The sequence below is a fragment of the Varanus komodoensis genome, unplaced genomic scaffold (assembly GCF_004798865.1).
Source record: "Varanus komodoensis strain SLA01 unplaced genomic scaffold, ASM479886v1 scaffold84, whole genome shotgun sequence".
NCBI lineage: Eukaryota > Metazoa > Chordata > Lepidosauria > Squamata > Varanidae > Varanus > Varanus komodoensis.
The window spans coordinates 1,961,428-1,981,464 of record NW_025336531.1 but is presented as its reverse complement, the minus strand read 5'-3'; the positions used below and the strand labels follow the sequence as shown (position 1 = coordinate 1,981,464).

The 20,037-nt window shown below is 48.9% G+C and overlaps 1 protein-coding gene across 1 annotated transcript in view; it reads left to right on the top strand.

Annotated features, from left to right (window-relative positions):
* Positions 1 to 106: 106 nt before the first annotated feature.
* The window catches only part of GAA (alpha glucosidase), a 21,184-nt gene continuing 1,253 nt past the window's right edge, over positions 107 to 20,037 (top strand). Inside the window, exons 1-18 of the mRNA XM_044456425.1 lie at positions 107 to 740; positions 1,856 to 2,001; positions 2,676 to 2,841; positions 3,922 to 4,018; positions 4,856 to 4,975; positions 6,041 to 6,159; positions 6,331 to 6,462; positions 9,206 to 9,316; positions 10,448 to 10,561; positions 10,714 to 10,798; positions 11,222 to 11,339; positions 12,591 to 12,724; positions 12,935 to 13,086; positions 13,984 to 14,132; positions 15,925 to 16,066; positions 16,814 to 16,912; positions 17,085 to 17,249; positions 19,363 to 19,515. Of these exons, the coding sequence (XP_044312360.1) occupies positions 138 to 740; positions 1,856 to 2,001; positions 2,676 to 2,841; positions 3,922 to 4,018; positions 4,856 to 4,975; positions 6,041 to 6,159; positions 6,331 to 6,462; positions 9,206 to 9,316; positions 10,448 to 10,561; positions 10,714 to 10,798; positions 11,222 to 11,339; positions 12,591 to 12,724; positions 12,935 to 13,086; positions 13,984 to 14,132; positions 15,925 to 16,066; positions 16,814 to 16,912; positions 17,085 to 17,249; positions 19,363 to 19,515 (2,805 nt within the window). The 5' untranslated portion in view covers positions 107 to 137. The remainder of the gene's footprint in view (positions 741 to 1,855; positions 2,002 to 2,675; positions 2,842 to 3,921; positions 4,019 to 4,855; positions 4,976 to 6,040; positions 6,160 to 6,330; positions 6,463 to 9,205; positions 9,317 to 10,447; positions 10,562 to 10,713; positions 10,799 to 11,221; positions 11,340 to 12,590; positions 12,725 to 12,934; positions 13,087 to 13,983; positions 14,133 to 15,924; positions 16,067 to 16,813; positions 16,913 to 17,084; positions 17,250 to 19,362; positions 19,516 to 20,037) is intronic.

The following is a 20,037-nucleotide window of genomic DNA, read 5'->3' as shown; positions in this document are numbered from 1 at the left end:
ATCGTTGCTGAGCAACAGTGTGGGGCCTTGGAAAATGGGAAAGCCTTGTATCAGCAGTATGCCTTGAGCTCCTTGCCTGTGGTGTGTTTGTACAGCATAGGTCCACGTCTGCATTTTGCCTGCAGCTGGATGCATGGATGAGCCCTGTGCCTGCTGAGGAGTGCACACCTGCCCGTCTCTTAATGGCTCCAGTGTTGGTGATGGAGAAGCCCCATCAGAAGGGACTCTGCATGATTCTGTGGGTTTCTGTTGCCACTGCTGTGATTACAGTGTGTGGTATTCCTGGGGTCTGCAGAGCAGCTGTGGTTGCCATCAACACTGCAGGTACTTCGGAAGCAGAGAGTGATTGCTGGAGTAGGAACAAAGGCAAAGAAGCAGAGATGCCACTGGAACCTGTAGAAGAGCCTGAGTCCTTCAGAGGCCCCACTTTGCAGCTTGCACCATGTGATGTCCCTCCAGACAGCCGCTTTGACTGTGCCCCAGAAAGGCTGATCTCGCAAGAAGAATGCCATGCTCGGGGCTGCTGCTATGCCCCGGTCTTCCCCAAGGGCCCTGCTGTTTCGCAGCCATGGTGCTTCTTCCCCCCCAGCTATCCTAGTTACAAGATGGTGAACTTGACAACCACCAGAACTGGCTATACTGCCCACTTGATCCGCGATGTGCCCACTTTCATCCCGGACAATATCATGGATGTGCAGCTGGATGTGGCCTTTGAAACAGAGGGTAGGCTTCATTTCACGGTAAGAACTCCTGCCTGCAAAGTGAGGGGCCTGAGGCAGTCTACCCTGTAGAGCAGGATGGACAATTTGTGGTACTCCAAATGTTTTGGTCTGTAGCTCCTCTCATCACTCAGCACTGGCTATGCTGGCTAAGCCTGATGGGAGCTGTAGGCCAAAACATCTGGAAAACCACAAGGTGGCCACTCTGTTGTAGAGAGAGAACATCAATCTTCTCTAGCATTATGCCTTCCCGGTGTTTTAGATTACAACTCCCATCAGCTCCAGATAGCATAGGTAATGCTCAAGAGCTGTGTGAATTACAATTCAAAACATTTGGAATGACCACAGTTGGGCTAGCTTAAATCATTTTCAATTGCTTGTATATCAATTGATTTCATGCCCTGCAATTCAGTACTCAGCATTCTTTATAAAAAAGCAAGCACCTTTACAAATAGAAGAAGAGGAAGTCCATGTAGACTGCCTTGGACTCCATGGAGTAAAGGCAGGATATAAATGTAGCTGAAATCTCAGAAGCCAAAAAGATGACTGATTAAGAATTCCGATAATCAGGGCAATGCAGCCATTCCCTGATTATCAGAATGCTGCTAGCAAAACCAAGCTAAATAATGCAATTAGTAAACATTGAAGCATAAAAGGTGCAAAGATTCTGAATAAGCATACCATTAGCTAGCCACCAAAATTCTGGGCACCAAGATTAATAGTGCAGTCCTGTGGATCAGAAGTAAGCACCATTTAGTTCAATAGGATTTACTCCCAGGTGTTTACATATAAGAGTGCAGACTTAATTGCAGTTACTGCTTCTAGATAGCTGCTTTCTAAACTGCAATTCAGAAGTAAGAATGAGCATGTCCTGCATTTCTCTAATGTCCACAAAAGCACATAGTTCCTTTGACCCCAGACAGCTTGGGTCCTGGCTATGAAATGAACCCCAAACTCACAAATAATCTCCTTTTTCCATTTCTCTCAATTAGTTTTAGTTTTGCTACAGATGCTACATCCCTAGAAGTCTGGCTCAGATTATCTGATCAACAGCCCTTCCCTGTGAATGATGAAACATTTTCCCATAGAGCTCATAACAACCCTGTAATGCTGTTTCTCTGGCCTTTCCTCCACAGCTTAAAGATCCAGCTAAGAAACGTTATGAGGTTCCTTTAGACACCCCCAAAATGCAAAACTGGATATCCTCAACCCTCTACTCTGTAGAGTTCTCTTCCGATCCCTTTGGGCTTGTTATTCTTCGAAAATCCAGTGGGCAGGTTCTGTAAGTAGTTTGTGACTTTTTAATTCTGAATATTTTTGTTCCGCCTGTCTTCCAAGAGCATCAAGCGAATGAAGCTGAAAAGCTGTGAGAAGATAATAGAGGAATGAGAGTGCCTGGGGATGAAGACAATTGTCCCATGAAACGTATATCCATGGTGCAACTCTTAAATCACAGGTGTAAGGCCTAGTGAGAAAAAAATTGTCATAGACCTCTCTGGCAGAGTAACTTCTAATTCAGGGACTGCTTTTTGATTGGACATCTAGAGTGAATTCAGGCAACCAAGAGCTGCATGTGGGCAGCTGGCTTACAGGTTGACCACATGGTAAAGCCATGGGGTCAAAAAACCTGTTGAAGCATTGTGCGTATGTGTAGACAATTTCTCCCTAAAACTCGGTAGCACCTGTATCCTTCCAAAGGAAGCCCCTGTGATCATTTTAGGAGCAGTGCTTGGCTGAGGGCTACACTGACCCCTGTCTTTGAGGAGTTCCTTGGTGGCTCCAATGGGCCTGGACTGAGAGGGAAAATGTGGCCGTTTGCAGTTGTTCTCTCAGGCCAAGGCCCACTGGGAACGATCCTTCCCAATATCCAATACCTTGGATGGGCAAGGTAAGGGTATGAAAAGGAAGAATTAATGGAAAGCAGCTTATTGGAATTGTCCACTTTCTCCTGAACAGGTTCAATACCTCAGTGGCTCCCTTGTTCTATGCAGACCAGTTCCTGCAGATCTCCACCTCCCTGCCGTCACGTGTCATCTCTGGACTGGGGGAGCACTTGACCCCGCTCATCCTTGACGTCAATTGGACCAAGATTACCCTGTGGAATCGGGACATGGCACCTGCGGTAATTCATGGAGTGGGAACGATGGTGTTCACCTGGGTGGGATGAGTCCCTGTGTCAGCAGTAGATAGCTGAACCCTTTCACATGTACGATTGAACCACATATTTTGGACTGCAACTCCCAGCAGCACAGCCAGTGGGCAGGGATTATATATTCCAAAATATCTAGATGGCATCAGGCTGCCTGCCAGCAGTCTAAGTATTTTAATCAGGATATAGTTATCCTTGGACATAAATTAATCTTTGATAAAGTCTGATTCTTTTGTCCAGGTGTGAAAGGAACTATTTCAGTGCTTGGTACAATGTGACCTGGTTGCTGCTGTTCCATAAAATCTCTTCCCAGGAAATCTATCCACCTGCCCAAATCAATGTTTCATGATGTAAACCTTTCTGTATCTGTTCAAAGACATTTCCACCAAGTTTTCTTTATACTAAGCAAATGCAGTCACGAGATTTCAGTCCTTACACCAGATTCATACAAGAGGAAATGTTTGGTAATTGCAGGGGAAACCCCAAGGATTGCAGAACTGCAGAAACATTAAGGAAACTCCTCTCTTGCATCCACCCCTTTAAAAACTGAGCAGCCGCAAATGGTTCAGTGTGTGTTGGAGCAGAGTGAACAGGAGACTGGACAGGTGGCATAGAATGGAACGGAATCGGCTGGCTGGCTGGCTGGCTGGAACCCTGAGCAGGGCCACTACACGCTACCCCCGCTTGTGGCAGGTCCCACTCTGTTGTCATGCCACTTTAAGCCTGTGATGTCTTTCTTGCCAGAAAACAACAGGATGCACAGTTCTTTTTAAGGGGCTCAAAACCTCTTGGCAGTGAACTCTCAGCACCTTGCCCTGCTGCAGTGCTCGAGTTTCCTTGGGAGAATGCATGACAGTCAGACTGGCGATCGTGCGCTTTCAGCCCAACGCCATCTCATAGGGCAGCTGTCGTGAGGATAGTAATGGAGTGAGCGCAGGAGAACTATGCCAGCCAGCTCGCCTTCCTCACAAGAAGAAAAAAGGCAGGTTGTTCACGAAATGTAATGACACTAACAGTGCGATCTTAACTCTGTGTACTCTTCTGCATTTTTAGCCCTCTGCCAATTTGTATGGCTCACATCCCTTCTATCTAGCATTGGAAGATGGTGGCTTGGCCCATGGAGTCTTTTTGCTGAACAGCAATGCAATGGGTTGGTATGAGTACGCCCCTTGTATGTGGTAGTTCCCAAACTTTTGAGGTTTGTGGGAATTTTGTGAGAGAGTTGTAAGCATTCTCTTGAAATGGCTACTATTATGGGGGCATCTTGCCCCTCCATAAAATGGCCACCCGGATAGGTGTGGCTGGTCACGAAACTGTTTTTTCCCAGTAGCCAAACTGGTGAGACTGAAAGAACAGTTACTTGGCCAGGAGCCTAAATACAAGGCAAAGGTGTGGACTGAGCTGCAAAATACAAAACCCAAGCTTTGAACCCGAGTTGCTTTGCAGCAAGCCAGACTCCTGGATTTTTTAAAAATGCTTTAATTTAAAAATAGAAAGAAATGTAAAAAACAACAACAACCAAACAAACAAACAGAAGGGGCAGGGAGCCTGGTGGTCACCAAGTGGTATCTGTGGGCATATTGGCCCCTAGTTTAGTTTCTTACCTAACAGTGCAATCCTAGGCATGTTGACTCAGGAGTAAGATCTGTCATTTTCACTGGGGCTTGGTCTTAAAGTGTGTCAATACCAGTCTTAAATGTGTTATCCTGTTTAAGCTTTTTGTCAATTATTTTCCCCTCTGTTGAGCATAAAGTGCAGAATATCTTCTAATTTTGTCAAAGCATTTAATGTAGTGAAGGGGCAACAGCCAGCTGCTCTTGTCAGCATAACTGTAGGCAGAATAACCCACTAGGATGAGACACGATTGTTGCATGTGAGCTGTGATGATAAAGTCCTGCTGGCGTATCTGGGCTCCAAACGGGAAGGTACATTTGCCCTGTCATGTCCTCCTAACAGTGCCATTTCCATGCCACTGCTTGACTTGCAGATGTGATACTTCAGCCCAGTCCAGCCCTAACATGGAGGACAACTGGTGGTATCCTGGACTTCTACATCTTCCTGGGCCCAGACCCAAAGAGTGTGGTGCGCCAGTATATGGATGTCCTTGGTAGGCACTTGTGTTCTTCTTTATGAGCAGGTACCTACAGACCTGATGAAGGGCCTTCTTGGTTGTCTCTTGTGGGCCGGTGAACCTCTGTGGGCAGCTGCCACCTGTGTACTTAGTGTGGCCGGGCCAGTACAGCATCCAGTGCTGTGGCTGCGAGAAGTCCTGCTACCAAACTTCTCCTTCCTCTAGATAGCTGCTTTAGCTCTTTTTATAGTTTCTGCTTTAATCAGTGTCCTGCTTGTGTTAGAAAACTCTCAAACAGGGCAACCCCTAAGCAAAAGAGAAGCATGAGGGTGAGGGTTCAGTGTCAGGAGGTCATGGAACTGCTGTGCTTTCCAGGAATGGGACCTCTGTCCAGGGCCAGCTCCAGTTTGAGGGAGCCATGGGTAGAAGTCTCTCCTACAGGTCCCCCAGCTTCATCTGTCATGGAACTGCATCAGACTTATCTGACAGTGGCTGTGGCAGTGCTTGATGGCCTCTACTTTAATTTTTCACACAGCTTGCATCATAGTCACACTGGGCATTGTGAGAAGTTAAAATGGTGGCAGCTACAGCTGCTGATGCTGCCTGCAGTGTTCATTCAGTTTTCTCCTACATGAATGGGCTTTGTTTATTCTAAAACTCATGCACACGTAACCTTGGAGGTAGCCCCAACTATGGTTGCTAAAATTGCCAGCACTCTCACTCTGATATTCCATGTTTTGGGGAACTTTGTGGACTACACATGTATTATTTATTGATTTATTATTTACAGTGCATCGATGACAATTAGCAAAATTGTTCTAAGAATGTTCTGAGGGGGAAGGCTGCCTCTTGACCCTCCTTTCTCCTCAGTTACAGCACAAAAGACCAAACTTTGAGATCTTTCTATCTAGATAGATAGGTAGAGATCCCACAATAGATAGTAAGTTAGATTTTACTGACTTGCCAAGGAAAAAAAAAGAATGATAAAGTTCAGCTCTTTAGAGATGTGCTGAGGGTGGCAATTCGGTTACATGAGAAATTTGTGGGCCTCAGTAGCTGGTTACTGGAGCTTGTTTCTTTTCTCCCCACTGCCTCGCTCAGGGTACCCATTCATGCCGCCATATTGGGCCCTAGGCTTCCACCTCTGCCGCTGGGGATACACTTCCACCTCTGTCACCCGGGAAGTGGTGAAGAACATGACAGCTGCACAGTTCCCCCTGGTAGGTGGCTTCTCCGAATTGTATCCAAAACAAGCCATCTCCCTGACAGGGCTTGAGCTCGTACAGCTGGCTCTGCCTGTGCTGGTAGCTGCACAAAGTGGGGCCACCTGTTGATGGAGGGCAAGACAGTGGCCCACACCCTCCCTAATTCAGCATTCCTGGTCTTCACAGGATGCGCAGTGGAATGACCTGGATTATGCAGATGCCGGGAGAGATTTTACCTTCAACCGGGATGGTTTCTGGGATATGCCAGAGATGGTGAACGGTTTCCATCGTGATGGTCGGAGGTATGTCATGATTGTGGTAAGTTAACAAAGGCCAAATTCTCTTATGATGGGTCACCTCACAATGGTGACACCCTCCCCTGTCCTCTGGGAGTTGTGTAGGAGAGAAAATGGATCAAGTTAGCTTTGCTCCTTTCTGTGTAACTGGCTTGGGGTGCTTCCACACTGGTCCTTTCCTCTGAAATTGCCCTCCTTGGCTTATCCACTTCTTAACAAAGCATTCAGATGGCACTGCGTTCCAATGGCTGACTTCCAGTGCTCCTCTTCCATACGTTCTCATACCTGATGCAGCTGGTGAGTGTCATGTCCTGCTTTGACATTCCATCTCTGCTCAGTTTTGGAAGCCAAGGGGTGGGTCTCAGCGTCCTTTCTACGCTCCCATGGTATGGGAGGATCCTGGAGCAAGGCGAGCGCATGCTTAGCAGCACATGTAGGGATCCTGCAGGTAACTCCATGATAGTCGCTGCTGGGTAAAGTGAGGCCAAGATTACAGAAGGGCTGCTCAGGTGCCTGCAGATGTGATCTCATGGAGAAAGGTAGCAGTGTGAAGCAGATCGAGCATTACCCAACAGGCACTGGGAGGAAGTTAATATTTTAATTACTCTCCCTACCACAAGACACAATTTGAATCTTTCTAAGCCTGGGTAGTAGTCACACAAATTCACACAGCCACGGTTCTTAGATATTTGAACAACTCCCCCCCCCCGCCCCGCCCCTGCTGGCATGCAAAGCATATCTGCTGAGATATGGGTCACAGAATTCAATAAGATCAGGGGAACCCCAGCCCTTTCAAACACAAGCCTCTGATTTCCAAAAGCCTCCTGATTAGTTGGAGCGCAGGGAAAATTGGACAGGGGATGCACGAACCACAATTGCAGGCTGCACGCAGCCCTCACCCACCGATCTTCTTTTGGAGGATCCCCTCCTCCACACCATGTGCGACCATTCGTCTCTTAAAGTGTGAGATGCCACTATTGCTGGCCTGACCTGGGAGATGAATGCAATTGCGGAATTATGTACTTCCTTTCAAGATACACCTTGCCTCTGCCTGGCCTCTCTCATTAGTCATGCATGTTTTTCAATGGTTCCTGAGAGCTGCAGATCACACAGAAGCTTTCTGACAAGTGCATGATGTGGCCGTGGCCTCCTGAAAATGGCGGCTCTTGTTTCTCACCCTCACTGATGTGGAAGGCGAAAGGCCGGAAACAGGAAGGCAGAGGAGCTTGTGCCAGGGAGGAAGATCCCCGGTTCAGTCGCTGCCATCTCTTAACAGGAGCATGGGCTGTGGGACTGGGAGAGGCCTCTGCTTGTGACTTTGGAAAGCCGCTGTCTGGCTGGGGCAGATTGTGCTGGAGTAGACAGGCAAAGGGTGTGATAATACCCCCAAACTGCAAGCATTTTCAAAAATGACATTGCATTGTAATTTTTCAACAAAGAAAGAGGAAAATGTAGCCACATATTTCTGAATCTATCCATTTCAGTGCATGCATAGGAATATTAAAAATGCAGTGTTCTAAGCATTGTACACTGTATGCCTCTAACTATCCATTCACAAGCGGTGTCTGTATACCACCCATTCAGATATGTAGAGCATTGTCAAAATTAGTATATTTAGGGTGCAGTCCAAGCTAGGGAATGCTGGGAACCATAGGGGTTTTTTTCCTGTCTGAACATGAATAGAATTGCACCCTTAAACTGTCAGAAAATCAGAACTGCTATGCGTGTGCTTCCATGGCCTGTGTGGCAGGATAACACTCTGTATTTCCCCCAGAGAGAGAGAGAAAGGGGGGGGGGGGGGGGGGGGGGGGGGGGGGGGGGGGGGGGGGGGAGAGAGAGAGAGAGAGAGAGAGAGAGAGAGAGAGAGAGAGAGAGAGAGAGAGAGAGAATTAAGTCTTAAATGTTGTATCCATATGTTGCATCTCAGTGCATTATAAAAAAGGAAAAAGCTCTGTGCTTCTCCTTGAACGTGACATTTTGTGCTGCTTTTCTGCAAAGCGTGAAGGCCACAATTGGAACTTACTGCCTATAGATAAAGCAACCTCCACCTGCTGCATATTGTGTGTCATTTGGGTAGCCTGCCTGTTAAATCTGGACTTGTTCCAAAGCAGGAAGGATGTGCAGTGTATTCCTTCCTTGGGCCTCCACTTGTTGTGCGCGTGCGCTCAGAAGAGTCCTGGACGTGCGCACAAGAGGAGGAAACTTCCCATGAGAACCAGAGTGTTGATGAAGAGCTCTTTCTGGTGTCAGCAGAACAATCTTTACTCCTCAGTTTCACAGATGATGAGAATGAGAATGAGCCAAATAAGGAGGCTCAGGGAGAAGTCAAACCAAGAGGCCAATTTGGGAGTAGATGGGAAAACAGTCTTGCAAGTAGCTGAGATGGAATGTGAGAACCAAGGAGATAAGGGCAAGGGGCTTTCGAGGATGCTCATTCTCACAGGTGCATGTACAGACTGGGACAGCTAGAGTCAAGACTGACTGAGCGACGCAAAGCGAGGGGTCACGGTGCTCTGCCCTTGGAGGGGTGGCCCCAAAGGATTCATAAACCCAGTGTAGGTTGAACTTAGTTAGAATGAGAGGACAACTTTCTAGCCTGTGTGACTGTAATTGTAATACTGCTTAGAATACAGACATTTGTAGTATCAGCTGGAGTGAATGCTTTCGTTGGGAAGGAGTGGCAGCCGCACAACACCCCTGCACAGCGCTGTTTGCCTTCCCTGCCCTGTATGCTCCTTTGTGTCCCTCCCTCCGTTTCCTTCTAGGATTCCGGGATCAGCAGTTCCAGTCCCTCTGGCAGTTATAAACCGTACGATGAAGGCCTGAAGCGAGGAGTCTTCATCTTAAATGCAACAGGGCAGCCTCTGATTGGGAAGGTGAGTCTTGGTCCCACAGCAGGGCTCTTAGAAGACAGTGGACAGTTTGGGCCCAGTTCACATGATCACTGCAGCCACTCTGGGTTGCAAGGCTTGTGTGCAGTCATTTTGACTACTCAGCCCCTAGAGGGGGGTTGCCGTGGCTTGTCATGCGTTTTGGACATGGGCAGCAACCCCTGGCCTGCCGTTTGGCAGTAGTTTGACCCTCAGGCCACTCCTGCTGCTCAGGTTCAGGTGACATGACACAACATGGCCAGAGCCTGAACAGGCAAGCTGGCACCTGTGTGCGACCTGAATAAGCTACAGTGGACTGCAGTGATCGTGTGAACCAAGCCATCAGCTACACTTGCACAAGATGACAACTTATACCAAAGTTGAGTATGGCTGAGTGTGAGTTGTCATTCAACCATGGCTTCTTGTTGAGGCATGTGTTCTTATGTGGATACGGCAATGCTAGCTAACTATAGATTGTTAAACAAAGACCGTGGAAAGAATTCATGCTTTGTTGTTAGGTTAAGAATTGTGGTTTATTCATGGTTAACAAAAGATGGCTGTTAGAAGGGCTGGTTTTAATTAACACAATAACTCACAGCTCAGCAATAACACATGTGTTTCAATGACAACTCACACTGACATCATATTCAAACTTGAGCATAGCTTGCCATGTTGTGCCCATGACTCTAAGCAGAAAGTGCCATAGGGTGGAATTGAAGCCCGTTATTAATGGTAGCACTTGAGCTGAATGGAGCAATGGGAGACAAGCAATGTGTCCCCTTGCGACATGACTGAGCCTACATTCTGCGTTTCACTAAGGGCAGACTGTGTTCTTCTGATTTTGGGTTCCATCTTCCATTTTGGTGCCATTGCCAGCCAGGTGTACTCAGTCTGAATGCACCAAGAGCTGCATTTTTAGCACCACTTTTCCATTGACAGTCACCATTGAACATCTGCCTCAAATAGGACTCACCGTGCCTTGTTTTTAGTTGGCTCTTTCTCATTCCATCTGTACTCAAGAGATTTCAGGTGAATGGAACCACAAGTGGTACACCAGGGATCCATGTTAGCACAGTACCGTGGCACATCAAGGTTTTTCAGCTGCTTCTACCAGCTCTTCTACCTTTTATCTTCCAGGTTTGGCCTGGCCCCACTGCCTTTCCTGACTTCACCAACCCAGAAACCTGGCAATGGTGGCACGACATGATCAAGGATTTCCATGATCAAGTGCCCTTTGATGGCATGTGGATTGTGAGTTCTTATGCTGGTACTTGCTGCTCTTTAGAACCTGCTGTAAGGGAGGAAGTGCTGTACACATGGCTCTCCAAACTTCCTTTGTTCATGCTGGGACACAGCCCTAGAAAGAAGGCTCACAAACACCCTCTTTTTCCCCTTCTCTGTAGGACATGAATGAGCCATCAAATTTTGTGGAGGGCTCGCTGGAAAACTGTCCCAACAACAAGCTTGAGAATCCTCCATATGTACCAGGTAAAAAAAGAGCCACTAACATAGAGGGGGTGTTGTGAGTGAGCACTGATTGAGGTTGGAGAACCAGAGAAGGAAAATGAAACAGTAAATTTTCTTTGTGGTGGAAATAGCCAAATGGTGGAATAAGCCTTATTAAAGATTTTCCATATATGTTCAATATTTTGGGGAATATTCAGAAAACACGGCCTTCAGCTGAGTTTCACTAATGTATTGATCACGACACTGTTCAGAATTGGATCAGCTATTTAAGAAAAAAGGCTTCTGGGATCTTGTAATCCCAGAGTGCCAAGAGCTACGAGCATTTTCATATCAGCAAGTAAGTCCCATTGTGTCCGGTGGAGCTTACTCTGTGATTCACATGCTTTTTGGCACCTACATAATGACTTCCTAGTGCCCCAGCTCTGCCTCTCCTTCCGCTTACAGGTGTGCGGGGCGCATCTTTGAAGTCACGAACTCTCTGTGCCTCCAGTAAGCAACAGCTGTCCTCCCACTACAACCTGCACAACCTGTATGGATTGACTGAAGCCATGGCATCACATGAGTGAGTGTGACGTGGAGCACTGCCCCTTGGGGACTCTGCCCCCAAAGGGGGAGCCTCTTCAGTACTGCGCTAGAGCAGGGATGCTCAATCTTTGGAGGCCGATGGGCCCATTGGGAATTTTGAGAGACTATTATGGGTGCTGACACAAAAATGGCTGTTGCAGTGGGAATGGCCAGTCAGAGAATCCCCATTTCACGGTGGAAACTGGGAATGCTGACCAGTTGTCGAATTGTCGAAGGAACTCATTACAAGGCAAAGGAGTAATCGGAACTCAGAACAGAAAACCATTTATTTGAACCCAGTTCCCTACTCCAACAAAATATCAAATTATCAAAAAGCAAGCCTTTCCTCCCTCCCTCTCCTAGTCAGCCCACCACCTACCTCTTATCTATCTCTGTCTCCCAAGACACCCAAAGAAAGAGACAGATAAACAGAGAAAGGAAGACACACCCTGACACACAGAGACCCAGAGGGAGAGCAAGCTCAGAGTGCAGGCACACACGTGTGCACAGAAAACCCAGCCTGTGCCAGGGTTCCCCACAGAACTCAGCTGCCCATTTTTTGCCTGGCCCCATCTGCTTGCTCTCCTCCTCTTCCTCCATCACACCACCCAGGTCTCTGCCCATGCTGTGCCCCTTGCCCTTGTTCTGCTGACTCCCTCCCTCTTCGCCTCCTCCCACATGACCTCACCTATGCCATCATTCCGTGTTATCTACCATTCCTCTTTTGAACACCTGCTGTGCAACAGAGGCTGCACCTGGGCTTGGCTCAGCCACATTTTGGGGCCTTTCTCCTCCCCAAAGTCCTGCCGCTGTCCCTGGTCAGAATGGAGGTGACCCTTGCAATGTGGGACAAGCAGGTACAGCAGGCAAACAGAGGAGTGTTGTAGGTTGGGGGACTATTTTGGCTGGGATTCTTTTTGTGGGTGGGGTGGGGGCAGAATCTAATACTGAGTGGAGCAGATACTGGAAGGTGCCTTTGCAGACTTTTGGCACCAGCCCCAGCTCAGGAGGTTTGGCTTTTTTGGAGGGAGGGGGTGCTGTTCTGATTGACAAGCTGAAGCTAAATGCATCAAGTCCTTTTCTGACTGAGACATCAGGAGGCTTATCAAGTACTATTTCCTGGATTCTGGCCGATCAGAGCTCTCGGAATAACATGCACTCAGAAGCTTGGAAATCCCAGTTTCCAGATCTGCAGACATCTCTTCCTGCCCCTTGCGCTCCACTGACATCCCCTCCCCACTGTTTTCAGTGCTTTGGTGAAAGTACGAGGGAAGCGCCCATTTGTGATCTCGCGTTCCAGCTTCGCCAGCCACGGGCACTATGCTGGTCACTGGACTGGGGATGTCCAGAGCACCTGGGAGCATTTATACTACACTATACCAGGTACGAATGTCTGGCAACCCCTCCCACACACTTCCCTAAATTCCCCTTTTCCTTCTGCTGTCTTGGGACTCTCTTGTAGCTCAGCGAGAGGAAAAGCCCTGCCTCAGTGGGAATTCTCCCTGTAACCACCAGAACTCTCCCTCACAAAATGGCTAGCCACTGAGTGCCTTTCCTAGCCCGCTCCATGTATCTCACTGTCCCTGCCCCCAGCGGTGCTGCTGTTTAACCTGTATGGCGTGCCGCTGGTTGGTGCTGACGTCTGCGGCTTTGGGGGCAGCACATCGGAGGAACTGTGCATACGCTGGACCCAACTGGGCGCCTTCTATCCCTTCATGCGAAACCATAATGACCGTGGGAATAAGGTAAGTCTATGGCAGTAGATCAGCCTCCCCATTCTTTTAAGAGATGATTTGGGAATGGGGCAGGGAGGAGGGCAGTGACAAAATGGCCCAGGGAGCTCCAGTAAGAGTCCCATGAGTCTGGGCGGCAGGCACATAGGTGAGTCTCCAAGGCTAAGGGACTAGTGGACCATGGACCTGGATTTTGTTGGTCTCTACAGTAGCCGGCATCAGATGCAAAGACAGGTTTTCAAAGACCCTCCATCCCCACTTCCAGGCTTTGAAGCTGAGTCTCGGAATGCACTTTGGCAGCCTTAATCGTTGCTTAATACTATATGGCATTTTTTCAGTTACCTCCAGCCCAAAAAGCAACTGCATGAATTTACTTCCATTTCTTGGGTGATCCCCAATTATTTTCCCTTTCTGGATTTGGTTAAGGGCCAGTGTCCCAATAGCCTTTCACAGTACTGCACAGCTGGGCCAAGAGTAAGCCGTTCCTGTGTGTTTCCCCCTCACTCTTGGTTGCACCATTTTGGCACTGTGAGCCCTTCTGGGCTCAGACGTGGCAATGAAATCCTTGCAGTAGTGCAGCTGGCCACTCCTGACTGAGCGAAAGGGTCAGAGCTGACACTGCTATGGCTGGCTTGGTTCATAAGCTGCACAGGCCTGGCTTCTGACACCGTGGGCCATAGATCTGTTTCTAGAAGGCATTCTGTTCACCCCAGCCACACTTACTTTCATCCCTGGTTGAGTGTGAACGAGTCCCACAGAAGGAGGGAGCATCTTGCTGAAAGGAGGATTGCCGACGGGGTGCATAGGGGTGAGCCAGGCAGAGAAGCATTTCTAAAGCTGACCTTGGCAGCTTTCCTGCAAGGGCCCCAGGACATGATGTGTCTTCTCAGGTTCCTTTCTGCCTTGCAGCCCCAGGAGCCATACACCTTCAGCCAAGAGGCCCAGCAGGCCATGAGAAAAGCTCTGCTCCTGCGCTATTTGCTGCTGCCCTACCTCTACACCCTCTTCCACAAGGCCCACTCTGCAGGAGAGACTGTTGCCCGGCCCCTGTATCTGGAGTAAGTCAGTGGAGCACAATGGCCACCATGGAGGGGCTGCTGCAGTAGTTTCTCGGGGTCCTGAATTGCTATAGAATCCCAGACTCCAAGGATCTACCACTAGATGGGACAGAGCCTCGCACTCTCCGTGTGGCCTGGTGGTCCATCGAGGTCAAGCAGATCAACTTGATGCTGGGCTCCCAGTTCCATTCCAGAGGAGTTCTCTGGGTCCACACTCCAGTGCTGGTGGAACCAAAGGCAAAGGAACACATGAAGGCGTATTTCATTTACTCATTCAGTTAAATCACTGTATACCTCATTTTCCCACCAGATGAGCTACATGTCAGCCTGTAGCAAAGTAAGAACACAGCTACCTTTAAAACACGCAAAAGTCCAGCACAGAATTCTGTAGCAAACAAGGAGAGATCACAGCTGGCGTACAAGTCTCAGGCTGCACTTCTAGACACACTTACCTAGGAGTACTCTCAGTGAATTGAGTGGAACGTGCTTCTGGGTAGATAAGTACAGGATTGCACGCTGGACTGAACTACCACCTGGGCATCCAGCAGCATCCCTAGAACCAGAAGTACCACCAAAGTACAAACCAAGCCTTAATGGAGAGTGTGAGACTTATTCAGAATAGGTTGTATGCCTAGTCTCAGATAATCAACTTGATTGAACTCCTCCCCACATCCACACCTACAGCTTCTTTGGCTGATCTTTTTCAGCTTAATCTCATAGACTCTGTCAGAGTTTCTGGCCATCTCTTCAGGGTCTAAGTCGCCACAGCAGGGCTTAAATGGAAAGGACAACTCGAACTGGCTGCCACCAGCACCCTGGTGACACTATATACCAAATCTCTGGATCGCTGTACTCCTTGGCTGCATCAAGGCCCTAGACAGCATGGGAGACAAGACAGAACCTGCCAGCACATCCTTGATGGACGGATTGCACCTGAGGGGTACAGAAAAATCCAAAGGGCACACTTCCCTGCCCCTCTCCCTGCATAGGTCGTTTACTAGAATGATCGAGGCAGTGTTAGTCCCATTCCCCAGTCTGAGCTGGAAACCACTGGGGGTAAGCCCAGCCTTTCAGTGGGACAGTAAATAGCTGCTGCAACACTCTCTCGGTTCACCTCTGCACTAAAGGGAGGTGATGGGGAGAGCAGGGCAGGTGGGTCACCCGCGCATGGCAACTTCTTGTCCCTCAGGCTGGTGCTTTAGGAGCAGCAGGAGGAGCCAGTGCACTGAATGTGCATTCAGGTCATGAAAAATGGCCCGTGCTGACAGGTCTGGATGGAGAGACCATGAGAGGCAGTGATAGGCAGAGCACTGCCCCTGACGGTGGGGACCTGCAGCCAAACCCCTCTCCTGGAACAAAGCTTCCTGACTGATCCTCAGGGCAATTACTGTCTGGCTACCCAGCTTACTTCACATGTTCATTGTCCTGAGCATGAATTGGGGAGGAAAGTAGTTTCACTGCTTTGAAGTCCTTGAAGGAAAAATGAGATACAAGGGGGAATGATGGAATAACCAGTGTTGGGCCGTTGATGATTGTCCCTAAAAGGCGCTGGCACATCCTTTGTTCTGGAACTCTGAAGATTAGGCAAGAAGTAAAATCCTTCCCAGTTGTCGAAGGATGCTCTGTGTGTATGAGGGTATCCCTGTGCCCATGCATGTACACACAGGCATGCATGCCCATGGAAGAGAGAAAGGTTGAAGAGGCAAGGAAATGTGTTTGAGTGCCATCACTTCCTGGTGCTCAAGAAGCACATATGGTGGACTGTGTTTCATGGACTGTGTTCTCTTTGCAGGTTCCCAGATGACCCCAATACATGGGACATTGACCGGCAGCTCATGTGGGGATCCGGGCTTCTCATCACCCCTGTGTTAGAGGCAGGGAAGGCCCATGTCAGTGGCTACTTCCCTCCTGGCACGTGGTACAGCCTGATATCCGTGAGTGTTGCCGCCTGCCCTGGCAGACTGAGCGTCTGCGATCGTCTCCTAGAAGTGAAGAGATTGTTGCTGGCTCCCTGTCTGAGCCCTGAGTTCAGCAGGTAGTCTTTCCCAAGGTGTCTTAAACACATCTTTCCATTGGATGATCACGTTGCTGAGTTTCCGTGAGTGGCTAGTAGTGACCTAGTGACCTCTTTGCCATTTTCTTGCGCTCACTCTCTCTTGGCGAGGTGTCCACTGGTTCACTTATCCCTGGAGCTTGGCCTCTTTCCTGTGTTCTGGGAATCCTCGTGGTCACAGGGACGGAGGATGGTCAGGCACTCAAAATCTGGTGAGAGCCAATAAGAATATGGCATGAAACTGTCAAGTAGTTCATTTTAAAGTGATAACGACCCAAACCATCCTGTGCAGATGAAAAGGAAGTTCTTGAGGAGTCTAGAGATGGGCCTGATTTGATGAGTGAGCAGACTGTTCAGAATGGTGCAGAAATGGGCTGTCGCATGTATTGTGAATGCAAAGCACTGGCTGAGCTCTTGCAAAGAAGAGCCTGGTCACCTGAGAAGTCAGTGGGCCAAGTGTGTGCCCCTTTCTGCACCACAGCAAACAGAAGCAGCCTTCAAAGGACAGGGTGGCACCTAAGGACCGATGCAAGGCAGCCATGGCCACCTGCACCCCCAGCCGCTTACACATCGTTCCCAGAGTCTGAGCTCCACTTCATTTATGATGCCTTTATCTCTGGCTCTTCAGGGCTCCAGCATACACAGTAAGGGACAGTGGACTCGCCTCTCGGCTCCCCTTGACACCATCAATGTCCACGTTCGCGCAGGTCACATCCTCCCCCTACAGGTGAGTCGAGTCACCCATTTCCCCCAGCCCTGTCTTGCCAGGGAGTAGTACAGCAAGGCACCCTTGCTGAGGGAAGCTCCAGTAAGTGCTGGTTCAGGGTGCTGTGGGGAGCGGGGTGCTGGGGCGGGCTTGATGCCATGATGTCTATTCCTCCTCCACTGCCTCTGTGCAGGAACCTGCCTTCACAACCACAGCATCCCGCAAAAATGGCATGACCCTTGTGGTAGCTCTGACATTGGATGGGGTGGCCAGAGGCGACCTGTTCTGGGATGACGGTGACAGTCTGCTGACTTTCGAGAAGGGCGATTACACACAGATCTTCTTTCTGGCAACGAACGTGAGTTTCAGGGAGAAACGGATTGGATTCCAAAAGCGGAACAGCACAGGTTAAAACACATTTTAAAAACCTGTTATTACCTGTCTTTAGCCTTTGAGACAAGGCAGGATCTGACAGCAGAGTGCAGAATTCAGGCCTCCATGACATGCTGGGAGGCAGCCTGCTAGGGTTGGAACTCCGAATCTCTGGGAAACTTTCTGCCTTACCATTCTACTGTCTGTGGCACTTGCTGAAATGCTGTGTTCTCCCCATGCTTGAAACTTTCTGCCTGTTTTTTCTTGAAAATAAACCCCTTCCATTCTGATTGACAAGCTGAAGCTAAATCCTGTCCATGAATCCTTTTCTACGAAAGGAAGTGTCCTTAGGAAGCAGGGTCCTTTAAACACACACACACAAACACACCTACACACACAGACAGACTTTACAGCATATGTAAATTCACATGTGCCAGTTTGTCCTTTTTTCCATGTAAGCCTGAGCCCCATATCTTTTCTGTACCTAGCACCACCCCTGCTGAGATGACCCCGTCCCCTTGCCCCAAGCCACCGATCATTTGGTGCTTTCCTGGCATTTGTGCGGCTTTTCTCCCCTTCTCAAAAAATAAGAAGTTGAAATGCCTCTCCTAAGGCTTATTCACTGGCCCCAAGAGCTTGAAAGTGCCAGTATTGTTTACAGTTTTGGCTCCTCCCACCATCAGACTGTAGCCCTGAAATGAAATATGGCCCTGGGGCTGAACGAGGTTCTTCATGCCTGGTCTGACATCACACAAGGTCGGCCAATGGCAGGTAGTGCTGTCCTTGCAAGGTATTGTCAAGACTCTCCAGCACTAGAAAGCTGTAGATGCAGGAAAGGTGTACACCTTTGCTCTCTGCCTCACCCCGAGGCAACGTCCTGCCCCAATATCAGGCATCTAAATAGCAGGGATGCCACGAAGTAGAAGGAGGGAGGAACTGAAGGACAACTTACTAAAAGTGCCTGGGGGCATCCCAGGTCTTCCTGAACGGACAGGCTGCCACTCCCTGGAATGAGAGCCAGTGACTGGTCGCTTGCCAGGCCTGCCACCCTCTCCCTCCCCCTGACAGGCTCCCTCCTGCTGCTCGGTTGTGAGGAAACAAGCAGAATTGAAGGAGCAGCATGAGCGCTGGTTGGCACCACCAGTGCTTGATGAGTATAATGGCTGAGTACAAAGTGGGACAGCAGAACTGAATAAGAACATAAGAACAGCCATGCTGGATCAGAGCAAAGGTCCATCTGGTCCAGCAGGTGGTACACACAGCGGCAAACCAGCTGCCTACAGGTTCCCTCAAGCAGGATGGGTGCAAAACCTCCTGCTCTCTGGTATCCATGGAGAGCCTCCTCCCTCATGAATCTATCCAATCCCTTTTGAAAGCCATTCAGACTTCCCCGTGTCCCGTGGCAGCGACTTAGTGGCTGGTCTGCGTGTTGCCGGTGCAGGGGACGATTCTGCGTTTTGTTAGCAGCAGCAGACATTTTCGTTGGGGAGAGCATGTCCCTTATATGGCAGATACAGCTCCTTCCGCATAAGGGAATCAAGTCAGGCTGAGCGTGCATTATCCTTTTGGTCTTTCCCAGGCATTGATGCCTCTTGCAGAAGACCAGGCAATGTCTAGACAGAACTGTCACTGGTTGACAGACATGCTGCCCTGTGGATGTTTTCACAAGTGCCATTCATTCCCTAGTCACCAGCTTGTACCTTCAGAGGGCTTTTTATGTGAGGATAAGATGAGGTAACTGTATATTGTAATGTACCTTAAGCCTTTGGGATAGCACAGGAAGGAAATCTAAATGAATAAACTTCATCCTGCCCTTCTTTGGGTCATTTTCCCCTTTTAGTAATTTTGCTACTTTCCTTGCCCTGCCACTAAGACTTCCTGTTGTTTTATTCCTTGATGGCAAAGCCCCTGAGCCTGACCCGACTGTAGGCAGCTGGGTTTTCATTTGATTTACCAGATTACATGGGAAGAGAAAAGCTGGAGAGGAGTCTATGCCTTCCTCACTTGGCCACCAGCCATGAGATACTGACCTCTGGGGTGTTGGCTGTAGCGCCTGCATTGCAGCTGTGTCTCATCATCTGCCTCTCCTCCTGCTGTAGGGTGTGCTGGTGAATGAGATCGTGCGACTCAACAGTCAGGTGGATGGGCTGCTGCTGAAAGAGGTGGTGGCTTTCGGTGTCCCCAGCCCTCCTCATCTCGTCCTGGCCAATGGTGTCCCCATCTCAGATTTCTCCTACCGCATTGACACAAAGGTAAGGGTGTCTCCCTAGCTGGGAGCATTGTCGCTCTGCTTGTTTTGCAGAAAGGTTCTGCACGGAGTTCTGGGGGATTCAAGGTGAGCTTTTTCAGCAATAAAACACGTTGCACAAATAAAATATTGTATTTTGATCATGGTTTGGAAGATGAAACCACATCTGGGCAGGGCTTTTAGGGGTTTGGGAAAGGGCCTTCAGTGTATCCCTCAGTTCCCCTTTTTTCTCCTGTGATTCCTGTCACTAGCCCCATCATTGCAGCCCTTCTTCCCCAAACCAATTAATATGTTTTGCATTTCATAGTTTGGCCTATTTGACAATGTAGGGAATTTATGCTCACTGTCACCATTGTTAATGCAGTTAGCTATGACATTTTCTTTGGCTTTATACTTGCTCTAGTCAGCCATGCCTTTAAAACAAAATATTAGGACCATTGGCATTGGGAACAAACATGACTCAGTAGTTCACAGAAACAACTGTTATTGAGTCTGTCCAGAAGTGTAGTGACTTCCACACAATTGT